Raw genomic sequence first — 15,505 nt, 5'->3', positions numbered from 1 at the left:
GGAAACAGGATTCTCCGTTCCTGTGAATAACCCCTCAGAAATCACTCGGAGGGAAGGGAAAGGTTCAACAGCCAACACTCCACTCCTCTGGACACAGAGATCTGACTTGACATGCAGAATCGATTTCAACTGCATAAGATTTATTAATTACACTTCTGTGTGGACTGATCCTGCATATGATGAATGGCGTCACAGAATTGGGCCCACATAGTCCTCAGTGCTCAACTAGTATTATTTAGGGCTGTCAAGCGATTAAAAAATAAAAAGATTAATCACACTGTTAAACAATAGAGTACCATTTATTTAAATATTTTTGGATGCTTTCTACGTTTTCATATATATAGATTAATTACAACGCAGAATATAAAGTGTACAGTACTCACTTTATTTTTTATTACAAATACTTGCACTGTAAAAAACAAAGTAGTATTTTTAAATTCACCTAATACAAGTACTGTAGTGCAATCACGATCATGAAAGTTGAAGTTATAAATGTAGAATTATGTACCAAAAAACCTGCATTCAAAAATAAAACAATGTAAAACTTTAGAGCCTACATGTCCTATTTCTTGTTCAGCCAATTGCTCAGACAAACAAGTTTGTTTACATTTGCAGGAGATAATGCTGCCTGCTTCCTATTCACAGTGTCACCTGAAAGTGAGAACAGGTGTTCGCATGGCACTGTTGTAGCCGGCATCGCAAGATATTTACATTCCAGATGCGCTAAAGATTCATATGTCTCTTCATGCTTCAACCACCATTCCAGAGAATGTGTCCATGCTGATGATGGGTTCTGCTTGATAACAATCCAAAGCAGTGCGGACTGATGCATGTTCATTTTCATCATCTGAGTCAGATGACACCAGCAGAAGGTTGATTTTCTTTTTTGGTGGTTCGAGTTCTGTAATTCCTGCATTGGAGTGTTGCTCTTTTAAGATTTCTGAAAGCATGCTCCACACCCCGTCCCTCTCAGATTTTGGAAGGCACTTCAGATTCTTAAACCTTGAGTCAAGTGCTGTAGCTATCTTTAGAAATCTCACATTGGTACCTTTGCCTTTTGTCAAATCTGCAGTGAAAGTGTTCTTAAAACGAACATGTGCTGAGTCATCACGAGAGACGGCTATAACATGAAATATATGGCAAAACGAGTAAAACAGAGCTGGGGATAAGTTCAGTCACAAATTTAATTAACACTTTTTTTAAAATCGAGCATCATCAGTATGGAAGTATGTCTTCTGAAATGGTGGCCAAAGCACGAAGGGGCATACGAATATTTTACATATCTGGCACGCAAATACCTTGCAATGCCAGCTACAAAAGCCCCATGTGAATGCCGGTTCTCACTTTCTGGTGACATTGTAAATAAGAAGTGGGCATTATCTCCCATAAATGTAAACAAACTTGTTTGTCTTAGCAATAGGCTGAACAAGAAGTAGGACTGAGTGGACTTGAAGGCTCTAAAGTTTTGCATTGTTTTCTTTTTGAGTGCAGGTATTTAACCAAAAAAAACCCCTACATTTGTAAGTTGCACTTTCCCCAAAAAAAGAGATTGCATTATGATTCTTGTATGAGGTGAACTGAAAAATACTATTTCTTTTGTTTATCATTTTTACAGTGCAAATATTTGTAATCAAAAATATTATAAAGTGAGCACTGTGCACTTGGTATTCTGTGTTGCAATTGAAATCAATATATTTGAAAACGTAGAAAAACCATCCAAAATATTTAATACATTTCAATTGGTATCTTTTGTTGAACAGTGTGATTAATCATGCTTAATTTTTTTGAGTTAATCACATAGAATATCAGGGTTGGAAGGGACCCCAGAAGGTCATCTAGTCCAACCCCCTGCTCGAAGCAGGACCAATTCCCAGTTAAATCATCCCAGCCAGGGCTTTGTCAAGCCTGACCTTAAAAACCTCTAAGGAAGGAGATTCCACCACCTCCCTAGGTAACGCATTCCAGTGTTTCACCACCCTCTTAGTGAAAAAGTTTTTCCTAATATCCAATCTAAACCTCCCCCACTGCAACTTGAGACCATTACTCCTCGTTCTGTCATCTGCTACCATTGAGAACAGTCTAGAGCCATCCTCTTTGGAACCCCCTTTCAGGTAGTTGAAAGCAGCTATCAAATCCCCCCTCATTCTTCTCTTCTGCAGGCTAAACAATCCCAGCTCCCTCAGCCTCTCCTCATAAGTCATGTGTTCCAGACCCCTAATCATTTTTGTTGCCCTTCGCTGGACTCTCTCCAATTTATCCACATCCTTCTTGTAGTGTGGGGCCCAAAACTGGACACAGTACTCCAGATGAGGCCTCACCAATGTCGAATAGAGGGGAACGATCACGTCCCTTGATCTGCTCGCTATGCCCCTACTTATACATCCCAAAATGCCATTGGCCTTCTTGGCAACAAGGGCACACTGCTGACTCATATCCAGCTTCTCGTCCACTGTCACCCCTAGGTCCTTTTCCGCAGAACTGCTGCCTAGCCATTCGGTCCCTAGTCTGTAGCTGTGCATTGGGTTCTTCCGTCCTAAGTGCAGGACCCTGCACTTATCCTTATTGAACCTCATCAGATTAACATGAGTTAACTGCGATTAATCAACAGCCGTAGTAGTATTTACATTCAGAATAAGAAGCCAGTCGGCAGGGCAGGCCAATGGGGACAATATGTCCAAACCCAGGTCAAATGAAGTTTTTACTGGAGGATAGAGGAAAAAATACAATATTTATGCTGCTTTCTCTTCCTGTTTTACTTTCACACATCTCTGCAACTTTCCGTTTCCACGTACAAGCACAAATCCCCACCTTCCATGAGAATAGCTATGCTTGCAGTATTTCCAGTGCCACCGAAATGAGGAAGCTTCAAAAGTCTCTCAGAAAAGCCTGCTGCCAGACAACTTTCACACCAATGTGATTTAGGAAGTACCTTATCTTCTCCCAGCCCTCGCACATGACTGCTGGCCTTTCTGAAAACATCCACCCAATGGGCAGCGGCAGTCAAAAAAGCGAACAGAAAGTTGGGAATCGTTACAAAAGGGATAGATAATGAGACAGAAAATATCACCTTGCCTCTCTATAAATCCATGGCATGCCCACATCTTGAATTCTACGTGCAGATGCGGTCGCTCCATCTCAAAAAAAAAAAAAAAGATATTGGAATTGCAAAACGTTCATAAAAGGGCAACAAAAATTATTAGGGGTATGGAATGGCCTCATCCCCAGCCAGGCTGCCTCAGGCAGCTGCCGGGCAGCTCTGCAGAGCAGTGACCGGGAGGGGTCAGCATTAAAAGCTGCTCCCTGCCCCGGCTCCTGCCCACCAGGGAGAGCGGCAGAATGTGCTGGGGGGTGGGGTGGGGGCCAGGTGCAGCAGGAGAATAATGCACCGCCTCCCCCCGACAGGTAACATGGGGCGTGGAGAGCATGGTGGCCCTGGGTTGGGCAGGGGATGACATGACCTGCCCTTTAGATCGTGCCCCTCCCACTGTGGGGAGGCACTAGTTGTATATGGGGCACCCTCAGGGGAGGGGGACTAGGAGAGAGCAGGGGGGTCAAGCACCCTATGGGAAATCTGGAAGTTGGCGCCTATGCTCTTCGGCACGCGCAGGGTGGTAGCCAATATTTCATGTCTTCAGAACAAAGTTCTTTGCCGTGGTAAAGAGCTGCCCTTTGAGTCAGACTCCTAACCTATTAATGGATTTTAAACAGGTCCAATGTCTGGCACTTGCAAGGCCTGATGGGCAAACATACCTCATTCCAAGGATCTAAATCTAATCTAGCTTTAGTCTGGACCCACTCCAGTGCTCTAGAACATTTAGGCTTGGAATGTAGTGTGTAATGGACAGTTTAAGTATATTTGTTGCATGTCACAGCAAGGGGTCAGACCTGGTCTCCGACTGAGGGAGTCTGATTGGCCCCTTATACCGTGATCATGTCTGGTGTGTCTACAGCACCTGGATACATTCCACTGAAAGGCTTTTTCAGCCTGTCTCCAGAAGGGTTGAGAAAATAAGAACGGCCATACTGCCCAATGTCCAGAAGTCCATCTAGGCCAATATCCTATCTTCCGACAGTGGCCAATGCCAAGTGCCCCAGAGGGAATGAACAGAACAGGTAAGCATCAAGTGATCCATGCCCTGTCGCCCATTCCCAGCTTCTGACAGACAGAGGTTAGGGACCCCATCCCTGCCCATCCTGACTAATAGCCATTGATGGACCTATCCTCCATGAACTTATCTAGTTCTTTTTTGAGCCGTGTTATAGTCTGGCCTTCACAACATCCTCTGACAAAGGTTCCATAATTCCTTTTGTTTTAAACCTGCTGCCTATTAAGTTCATTTGGTGATCCCCAGTTATTGTGTCATGAGAACGAGTAAATAACACTTCCTTATTTACTTTCTCCACACCAGTCATGATTTTATAGACCTCTATCATATCCCCCCTTAGTTGTCTCTTTTCCAAGCTGAAAAGTCCCAGTCTCAATCTCTCCCCATATGGAAGCTGTTCCATACCCCTAATAATTTTTGTTACCCTTTTATGAACGTTTTGCAATTCCAATATTTTTTTTTTTTTTTTTTTTTTTTGGAGATGGAGCAACTGCATCTGCACGCAGAATTCAAGATGTGGGCGTGCCATGGATTTATAGAGAGGCAAGGTGATATTTTCTGTCTCATTATCTATCCCTTTTGTAACGATTCCCAACATTCTGTTCGCTTTTTTGACTGCCGCTGCCCATTGGGTGGATGTTTTCAGAGAGGCCAGTAGCCATGTGTGAGGGCTGGGAGAAGATAAGGTACTTCCTAAATCACATTGGTGTGGAAGTTGTCTGGCAGCAGGCTTTTCTGAGAGACTTTTGAAGCTTCCTCATTTTGGTGGCACTGGAAATACTGCAAGCATAGCTATTCTCATGGAAGGTGGGGACTTGTGCTTGTATGTGGAAACGGAAAGTTGCAGAGATGTGTGAAAGTAAAACGGGAAGAGAAAGCAGCATAAACTATTGTATTTTTTCCTCTAACCTCATTTGACCTGGGTTTGGACGGATTGTCCCCATTGGCCTGCCCTGCTGACTGGCTCCTTATTCTGAATGTAAATACTACTATGGCTGTTGATTAATCGCAGTTAACCTCAAATGATTAACTCAAAATTAATTGCGATTAAAAAAATTGATCACGATTAACCACACTGTTCAACAATAGAATACCAATTGAAATGTATTAAATATTTTTGGATGTTTTTCTACATTTTCAAATATATGGATTTCAATTACAACACAGAATACCAAGTGTAGAGTGCTCACTTTATATTATTTTTATTACAAATATTTGCACTGTAAAAATGATAAAAGAAATGGTATTTTTCAGTTCACCTCATACAAGTACTGTAGTGCAATCCCTTTATTGTGAAAGTGCAATTTACAACTGTAGTTTTTTGTTTGTTACATAACTGCACTCAACAACAAAACAACGCACAACTTTAGTGCCCGGGCCCCTGGGCAATTGCCCCTTTTGCCCCCCCCCCACCGTGGGTCTGAACAGACAATAAAAGGTTTTACAAGTTTATAGCCACTTTCACTGAATAACTAACTTCAACTGCAATGTACAGTGGGTAACTAGGTTTATTTTCTGGCAGTAGTTGAGATTAAAGTATGCCAAGTTTCTACCGCCTCATGGAGAAACTTTAAGAGAAAATGCACATACTTACATGACACTGTTTACGTAAACTCCTCCAGCCTGGTCACTGCCATAGCACATCTTCATCGCACAAACGCCATCTCTCTCCCGTAGATTTTGTGCGTCAGCTGGTGATAGCAATAATTAAAACGTGGTGGTTGCATTAGCAGTGACTACAGCACTTCTTTTTCCAGTGCTCCCCTGCTATCTTCCTCTCTCGCCTTAACTGGGAAATCAACTACCACTATTCACTAGCAGGCTTGGCTTGGCTGATCCTTCTTCCAGCAAACTTGGTTTGGAAGCTTTCCAGGTTAGAGCAAATATTAAGGTTGGCTGAAACCTGTCCACTGAAATTTTTCACTAAATGTAATTGTACTTCCCCATCCCACAGGGGCATAGTGAGGATAAATACATCCAGCAATTATGAGGTGCTCTGCTCAAGGGTGACTTGCTGGCCAGCACTCCCCTGTCTGAATTGGAAAAGGTACAAGAAAAGGGCCACAAAAATGATGAGGGGTATGGAACAGCTTCCATAATAGGAGAGATTAAAAAGACTAGGACTGTTCATCTTAGAAGAGAGATGACTGAGGGGGGATACAATAGAGGTCTATAAAATCATGACTGGTGTGGAGAAAATGAATAGGAAAGTGGCATTTACTCCTTCACATAATGCGACAATTAGTGGTCACCCAATGAAATTAATAGGTGGGTTTAAAAACAAAAAAAAATACTTCTTCATGAAATGCTCCCTTCTAGAGTCAACTTGTGGAATTCTTTGCCAGAGGATATTGTGAAGTCCAAGGGTTCAAAAAACAGGTTTCAAAAAAGAACTAGATACATTCATGGAGGATAGGTCCATCAATGGCTATCAGCCAGGATGAAGAGGGATGGTGTTCCTAGCCTGTTTGCCAGAGGCTGGGAGTGGGCAGCAGGGGATGGATCACTTGATGATTACCTGTTCTGTTCATTCCCTCTGGGGCACCTGGCATTGGTGGCTGTCGGAAGACAGGATACTGGGCTAGATGGACCATTGGTCTAACCTAGTATGTTCAAACGGTTGAGAGTTGCTCTGTTGAAGAGAGACTCATCAGCCAGCACACCCCTTCATGGTGTGGTGTATTCAGGGTCCTTCCCTCTGGTGCCTCTTTCTGACAGCTGCTCCAGCCCAGCGGTGACCTGCTACTTCCCCAGACTCTGCTCTCCAGCCAGGACACATTTAAGCCCACCTCTTTCAGGGTCACAATGTCACACAAAACAATAGTCCGGTTACCTTATACCAGGTTATTGCCCTGACGCTGAGCTCAATGGCCCGTACAGCCCTTCTATCAGGGAGTTTTCATATCACCTTCCTTGGAGGCTGGCAGGGGATGCAGGCCCAACTTTTACTCTGAGCTCTTTCCTCGTCTTGTTCAGGGCAACGCCTCCCAGAGCTTTGTCCCTGGAGGTCCGGCTCCTTGTCTGCTTCTCCCCCAGACTCTCTGTTCCACCCCATCCCAGAAGCCTGAACTGCCTCTCTGGCATCTAGCCCTTTTGCCAGGGCTTACCACAGGAGCTTACTCCACTCCTTGGCTTCCCAGTGAACATCTGAGCCTCCGCCAGAAGCTCCCTTCTTGGGAGAAGATCCCAAGACTCACTCTCCTCCAGACCTTCTGCCTCCCTTCTACTTCCCTGAAATCCTTCCTTTATTAGCTCTGCCACCCAAGCTCCTCCCCATTGGGCCTGGCCCACCCTCTAGGTGCCCTAATTGCTTTCTGTCTCCAGTAACTCTGTGCCAGTGTGGGGTACATACCACTGTAGTCCAGTAATGGGGGAGGGAGCTATATAAGTACCTTTACAAGTATATCTACATAGGCTCATTTCCTTTCCATGATCACTGTTCAACTGGACTGCACACTTTTTGGGTCTTAAAAGCTAGGGTTGGTATTAATGTAAACAATACAACTTCCCAGGGTTACCCCCAGTATCAGCAGAAGTCTCACTGTGCTTTTACCTTCTATCTCCACCCCCAGTTCTAAGAATCTCTAATGCAGGGGAAGTCAATAGGCAGACTGCGGGCCAAATCTGGACTGCCAGACGCTTTTGAACCAGACCCCAAAATCTTTTTATTTACTAATTATCATTGCATTATTTCCTCTGGAGTCTGAACCTTAACAACACCTTCATCAAGAAATTTGGACCTTGACAGAAAATAATTGACTACCCCTGCAATGGTTGAGATCAGCAGAGGCATTTTCACGAAATCTTCAGAACTGCATACCTAGGGCCTGGAGGAACCAGCTCGACATTTTCAAAGGAGGTTTGAGGTTTTCAGCAGTGCAGCAAGGTGCAGACTCCCTTTTGGCTAAGACTTTGTTGCCTGGCTCAGAACTAAAGGTACTGGCTTTTCCCATTCCTCTCCTGGCAGGGCACTGGTTGAGTGGAAGAAGCTTAATATTGCTGCTCATATGGACAGTTGCAAACGGATGTATCCTAATATTGTTACATTGGACATTTGTTGTTGATAGGGAGATTTTCAAAAAACAGTTAACAGATTTAGGAGCACAAGCCCTGACTTTTGTTTCTGGCCATTACAAAGATCTCCTTCTAACATAGTAATTTTAATGCAATTTGTTTTTAAAAAATTACAATGAACTCAAATCAATGGCATACCAAACCTTTTATCCCTGCTGAATTGCATATCCAAGCTGAGATTCCAGTTCAAACTGTGTGCTTTTCAAACAGAGGCATGTATCCTTAAATATTAAACAACATTGATAAAATCATCCTTTCAGTTGATTGATTTATCTAGCTCAGTGCACTACAAAAAACAGGAAACATTACAAAAAGTCTTATTTAAAACAAAATTCTTTAATATTTTTAACTATAAAGACAATTAGTACTTGAATGCAGCATGGATAATAGATTAAATACATTATTACTTAAATATCTCAAAGCTGATGTGTTTTGCAAAACAAAAAGGGTTGACACACCTAAGCCTAGGGTTAGTTACCAGTTGTTTCCATATGAAGATTGAGTGCAGTATATCAAAATATTTATTAAACATTTCTTAGTACAACTGCTATTACACATAGTCCACCCCATTTATATTTTTTGTCACAGTGAATTCATCTGCAACAATATCTTGAACTGGAAAACAAAGATTACACTCAAACAAATAGTGTTGATGTTAGAAAGTTTGGTCACATAACACATTGGCTATTCCATGTCCAAAGACTGGTTATCTTCTAAACAGTAAACAATGCATTATCAGTGCATTCAACTGGGTTCAACAGAGTCTACATCAATTTGACAGAACATGAGACAAGCAGTAACCAAATCACTCTACAAAGTAACTGTTGCTTATGTTCCTAGACTCCCTCGGCCCCGGGAGCAATACTGTGCACGGTCAAACAATGGAGTAAAATTCTGTTGCAAGACAGTGACTGAGGCCTCAATTCAGCGAAGCATTTAAGCACATGCAAAAGTCTATTCCTATTCAGCAGAGCATTTAAGCACATTCTCAAGTCTCACTCAATGGGACTTTGTGTGCTTCAAAGTTTTGTAGAAGAGGGATGGACTTAACCGTTAACAACGCTTAAGTGCTTTGCTTAACTAGGACCAGATTCATGACATGCCAGATAATCAAATGGGTCATTAAACTTTCACTTGCAAACTCTCATCAATGCATTTTCAAGATAGGTAACTACCTGATTTGTGCCTGCATGGAACTCCCTAGAAGTCAATGAGACTCCGTGGGAGCAGCAGTCCACCCAGGCGCTGTCAAATTGCAGGATCAGGAGCGATTTAGCCACACAGCTCTCATTGAAATAAATGGGGGCTGTGTGGTTAAGTCCCCTGGTTGGCTTTTAAAATCTCAACTGATTCATACTACGATAATAAGAGACGTATGGAAATTATGCTTATTGTGCTAGTTGAGTAATAAGGCAGCAAAAGGCTAGATAATGCAGTATTGCATATTTCTGGAGGTCCACTAAAAAAACACCACCATTTGGAATTCTGCATTATAAGGTGTTTTTTTTTTTGAATACCTAAATAATCATGTAACGAAAACCACCCCCCTTTGGGATCTTGCCCATACTATCAAAAAACAAAACAAAAAACCAATATAATTTCATGCTCAGAGAACATGGTGACTGAGAAAAACCAGGCACTTAGCAGCATCAGCTAATTGCATGTAATTCTGCATGCTCCATGACACAAAACATTTTAAAACTTAACTGTGTCATTACATTATAGGATTTTCAAAAGCAAAAAAAGTAGAGAACATCCCTGACATGCAAGAGACATTTTTGTTCATGTACAGAATAATCCATTCTATAGTCCATCCACGTAAAGGTACACTGTAATATCCAATATATTGCATATAATATTCCAACTACAGTACCTCTATAGTAAATAATTCAGAATCCATATTAAAAATTAAGCATACAGGCTTCAAAACATTCAAGCCTATTACACAGAGGTGTCTAAAGTGCAGTTATCAGGAAAAGTGACTAAAACTGATGCTAAGGGATTCTGTATTTATTATCTCACTGACTCCAGTTAAGATTTACTATGTTCTCCTGCCTTCCATCAGTAAATGTTTCTCCAGTTAGAATTTTTCTTCTACAGCTATACTAGTTTTGGAGCGTTAACCAAACTGTACATTTAAACCCCAGTCCTGCAATTTACACAACACAGGTGCAGCCCCACTAAAATCAAGGGGTTGCTTCATCTGCATATTGTCAATTGTAGGATCAGGCCTTAATGACTGCAAAATACAGAAGGTCTGACTCTCAGAACCACCGAGCTGTTGAGGAAAAGACTGCCCTGACTTAGTCACTTCCTGAGCCATCACTATAATATAAGAAAAAAAATCTTCCAGTATGCAGTGTTCCTCCTGACCATTCATCTCCTGCCATCAGATGCCAAAAATACTATATAAATTGATTTTAAATGACTAATGGATACAATGCATTTAATAAGTGTTAGTGATTGCTGCCCAATTGCTGAATCCACAGTAAACAAGGTGGGTAGGTATCAAAAACACTGAGGGTAGTGGAAACTGCTGGGGTGCCTAGCGGGTTGAAAGTCAAGCCACTTGGTAAGGTGTCTAAACATGGAGTTGGAAGCCTAGGTTTCAGCTTGTGGTTTTGAGAATCTTGGCGGGTAGCATTAACCTCCCCACTTTTCATTTTGTGTCTGATAAATGTAACCAGCTGTTGGGAACTAGATGTTGCAAGCAACCAAATTCAAATAAAAACAAGCAAAAAAAAATCAAGTAGCTTTAAACTTCTCCTTTAGCTTAACATGTCCTGCCAAGGACTGAATACATTAATTTTAGAGCCAGAGGGGCCCAAAGGAAAAAAACAAATAGTATTTATAAAATAGAATTTTTACCATCATATACTTGCCACCTATCATACACCAAATACAAGTTATATATGTTAAGCCACCTAAAGGTAACATAAATGCACAACTATATTGGCAAGCAGGTTTAAATTCAGATATCTAGAATTAAGGCCTTGAATCTGTGGCCCTTCTGTTCATAACACCCATTACAAAAGTCAGTCAAATTTGAGTGCAGATGAACAGGATCAAGTGTATAAGCAGAAAGCCTCGGACAAGTATCTAACAAATCCACTTACCTAGAGCGAATACATTTAGCCATAGATTAGTTCAATACTTTGCAATCCTGCTAGTGTTGCGAGGTCTGAGTTAGGCTACTTGTCTTTATCTCTGCATCCTTAAATTAAGGGCACTGATAGTGTGCAATATACATGACAGAGGTAGATGTGCAAGTGATAATTCTATTGCATATTCCAAATTCTAACTCTATGGTGCTTTTAAAATGATCAGTTTGTTCTAAACACTTGCTGGTTGTGCATCTCCTGGTATTAGAACTGAAAGAAGAAACATTTTCTCCCCCATAAGGAAGAAGAGTTCTGGAGATAACTAATAGTGTTAGCCAACTTGCATTTCTGCTTTCAAGTTAGATGTAGGTGAGATTCCTCCTTACTGGTAGGTCTGAATCTGCCACATCCTCTACTTGTTGCAAAAGCACTTTTCATTGTTGGGCTGCATCCAAAAAATCCTGACTCCTGACGCATGGGGGAAAAGCGTGGTGTGGATTTTTATGGTCAGAGAAGGTTAAATGTCCTAATGTTGACTCTAAGGCAGAGGTTCTCAGACTGTGATCTGTGAAACACTTGCTGATGGTCCACTGGGGAGCTGATTGGTCACATGGTAAAGGCCCTCCTGGTTTTCCACAGATCTTTTTGCAGCCAGAAGTGACCAGTATGATCATCTAACCTGACCTCTTGCATGACACAGGCTACAGAGTTAAAGTTTCCAACCTTTAAATTGCATCAAAACACACTTGCTACTTTGCGAATGTTACTTTTCCATGGCAGTAACAGCCACAGAGATGTAGTGAGCTCACACATGGGAAGGGAAGATGGTCCATGTGACACTGTCTTGTCAGATGCAGCCCACTCTAAAAGTCTGAGATCTGCTGCTCTATGGATGTGTCTACACTTCAGGCTCTGCAGCCACACAAGCGCTGTGCCGCTGTAGTGCCATAGTGTAGATGCTACAGCGACAGAAGAGGTTTTTCCATCACTGCAGTAAATCCACCTCTTGAGAGGCAGTAGCTAGGTCAATCTAGCAAGGTCTACACTGGGGCTTAGGCTGGCTTAACTACATTTCTTGGGGTGAGAGTTTTTCACACCCCTGTGCGACGTAGCTAAGGTTTAGGCGTACACCAGATTTCAGAAAATAAATACCTCCTTGATCTGCTTGGTCGTACAAGGAATATAAACAAGTAGAAATGTAACAGATACATGCATGTTCTTTACACTGTAGTCTAGTATATCTATTTTTCAAGCAACTGAACAAGGCCGTCTGGATGTCATGTTTGAAATAAGAATATAAAGTTTATTCTGTCCTGACATTTTCAATAGGACCTACAATTTGTAAGGTAGTGCTTCCCAACACATCCATCACTTTAGATTACTATTTGTAGTTAGAGGCTTACACATCTCAATTTACATTCTTTATGTAGTGGCAACGTCTTGAAGAGAGGCTCTTGGGGAAAAGTGTGTGTTTTGGCTACTTAAAAAATGAAAGAATAAGCCACCTTGCAAAACAAGCTAAAAACAGAAACCCTAAAACTATTTTTACTTTTTTGAACAAAAAAAAAAGTAAACAGAAGCAAACTGACAAGACATGTTAACACTTATTTGACATCCCGATAAATTAATTTCACATGATCTGAAAAGAAATGTACTATCTTGCTTCTCACAAGCACGTAGGATGTTGAGCAAGTTTTTTTAAACACATCTCATACAAGCAGAGACATCTCTTCATCGGGAAATTGGCTTTTAGCACACAGCAGTGACTGCACATACACAGGTAAGTCCCGAAAATACATAACCCCCCCAGATTCTGCAACAAGAAAAATAAGGCCACTGGAAAAAAAAAGTTTTAAAAAAAATATTAAGTAACCAGGAGGCCATCAGTGACTGTTGAGATGTTCTGCATGCTGCAGCTATGAGATGGTGCTTCTGGCCCTAATTCAACAAAGCATGTGCTTGACTTCCATTTGTGGCAGAGGGGACTAAAAAGATCCCGAAGTCCAGCTCCTCAAGGGCAGGGCCCAGGCTTGCTTTGGGGCATTTGGTGGGGGAGAACCAGCACCCTCTTTAGTTGTATTTTTGAAACCGACTGCAAAGCTCTTCTCGGAAATGATTTTTTCCCAAATAAATATGGTGCCCAATTCAGGAAAGCCCAGGCTTAATTCCCATTGACTTCAATGGCACTTAAGCACCCTCCCTGAATAGAGATGGGTTCCTGACTAGTGACTTTAGCTCTATTTAAGTTGCAGATCTATCAGATAATGTTTACACAGACTGCAAGCTAGCTGTCAACTGCCAGTCAAACCACCATTTAAAGATTTACATACTGATAGTGTTATTACAGAAGGCCTCTAAAGTCTGTAGGTAAAGTGCAGACAGAGAAACACATTTAAAGGAAAAGATAATTTTGGTTAATATTGATTGTACGTTACAGGATCTAGTCTTATCTTTTGAAGTAAAACAAAAAAAGTTACATGGCCAAGACTTTGCAGACCTTTGAAGCAGCTTTATAGGTGCCCTGCCCCCACTCCACCCCTTCCCCCACGGCCACACCCCTGCTCTGTCCACGCTCCTCCCCCTCTCTCCCAGAGCCTCCTGCATGCCACAGAACGGCTGAACTGTGGCAGGCAGCAGGCACTGGGAAGGAGGGGGAGAAGTCGATCAGCGGGGTTACTGGCAGGGGAGTGCTGCTGGTTTTTTCAGTGGTTGCTGCAAACCCAGAGGCCCCAGGAAGTTGGCGCTTATGACCACCGCTACTGCTGCTTGTTGGGGGTGATTTAATTATGTTGACTGGAGAGCTCTCTCCCATTGCCATAGAGTGGGTGCATGGGAGACCTTACAGTGGTGCAGCTGCATAAGGTCTCTAGTAGAGACATGGCCTCAGAGTGCTGTCAATTATGCAGACCGAAAAAAGGCCTGATTTTCTAAGTACTGAGCACCCTCCACTCCAGCTGAAGTCAGTGCAAATGAAGGATACTTAGCACCTTCAACACAAGCCGGTGAATATTTGTAAGATTGAAAAATATGGGGGGGGGAAGGAGAGAATTTAAAGCTAGACCAACACATATATAATCATGCATTTAAATTAAATGGCTGTGAAGCTGTGAGCATGAATGATTTGCAGAATGAAAGAAGGGTTAGTAAAGGGTGTTCAGTACTTGCTAGGGATATTCAGAATTACCAGAAATGGCCTCCTGGATTCTCACACAAGTTAGAAGGACTTGGGACAGTTGTCAAGTTTCCTCACATTCATAGCAAGAATGTCTAAGTGACTCTAAACCCCTTTTTAAAGGGTCGTGGAGCCATTGCATTGGTGCACCCTATCCCCAGACACTGCTGGAAAACACTCACGATGAGTCCTAAAAAGAAAATGGAAGCCTGACCTAATTTAATACAATTTCTCTACTTGTCCCATTCCCTTGACTTACTGCAAATAGCAACATATAAGCATGGTAAAAGAGAGCCCTAAATAATTGCATACTTCACTAAACTGTATAAAAGTGCAAGCCTGAATTAGTTCAGAAGGATTCAATTCACAACAGGCCCCCTGGATACTTAGATTGGCCATCACTTGGCCTACCATTTTCATAATTCAGTTACTATATTAGTTTAAACCACAGACCAGACGGACAACTGAATGAAAACATATGCAACCCATTTCAAAAAATGGTAAGGTTTCTGTGACCAGCACAAAATATAGCCCAGTATCTTCAGCTATACAACATATACACACAAAATATTGTGTCTTAATTTTGTTTTAACACCTTAACAATAAAACGGTTCTAAACATTATTCCCATAATGCGCCGACTCTTCGCTCTGTGCTGTACCTGGCAAAACCAGTAATACAGAAGTCTATTTCCTGCTACACAACCCTTGAGCTGATGCATAATTTTGCCACATCAGTGTCAACAGCTGTGGAGTTTCTTTATTCAGCCAGTGGTCACACTTGGTTGGTTGGTTGGATGTCTCACAGTCAGTGCTTCTTGGGGGGTTCCACAAGCAGAATAGGCCATATGCCAAAAACAAACTGAAATGAAAAGGGGGGAAAACAAGATTTGCTTGCAATGTAGCCGCTCAGAACAGATGAAATACAGTTCACTTGTTCTCAGTTATGTTTCTTGGAATTAACACACAGAACACAATGTAAAAATAAAGCCAGAAACAGAAAGGCCTGGCCAATGAACCCAGAAGCACGCTTAAGTGTAAGCCAACTGAATGG

General features: G+C 42.0%; 1 protein-coding gene across 2 annotated transcripts in view; it reads right to left on the bottom strand.

The window, feature by feature from the left end:
- Positions 1 to 8,310: 8,310 nt before the first annotated feature.
- ACER3 (alkaline ceramidase 3) overlaps positions 8,311 to 15,505 on the bottom strand; it is a 76,474-nt gene continuing 69,279 nt past the window's right edge. The window contains exon 10 of one of the 2 annotated variants that reach the window (XM_073335212.2): positions 8,311 to 15,313. In XM_073335212.2, coding sequence (XP_073191313.1) covers positions 15,139 to 15,313 — 175 coding nt within the window. In that variant the 3' untranslated portion in view covers positions 8,311 to 15,138. The remainder of the gene's footprint in view (positions 15,314 to 15,505) is intronic. The other variant, XM_073335220.1, reaches the window with a different exon arrangement.

Source organism: Lepidochelys kempii, chromosome 1 (assembly GCF_965140285.1).
Source record: "Lepidochelys kempii isolate rLepKem1 chromosome 1, rLepKem1.hap1, whole genome shotgun sequence".
Lineage (NCBI taxonomy): Eukaryota > Metazoa > Chordata > Testudines > Cheloniidae > Lepidochelys > Lepidochelys kempii.
The sequence above is the reverse complement of the archived record's forward strand: the minus strand, read 5'-3'. Positions and strand labels throughout refer to the sequence as shown.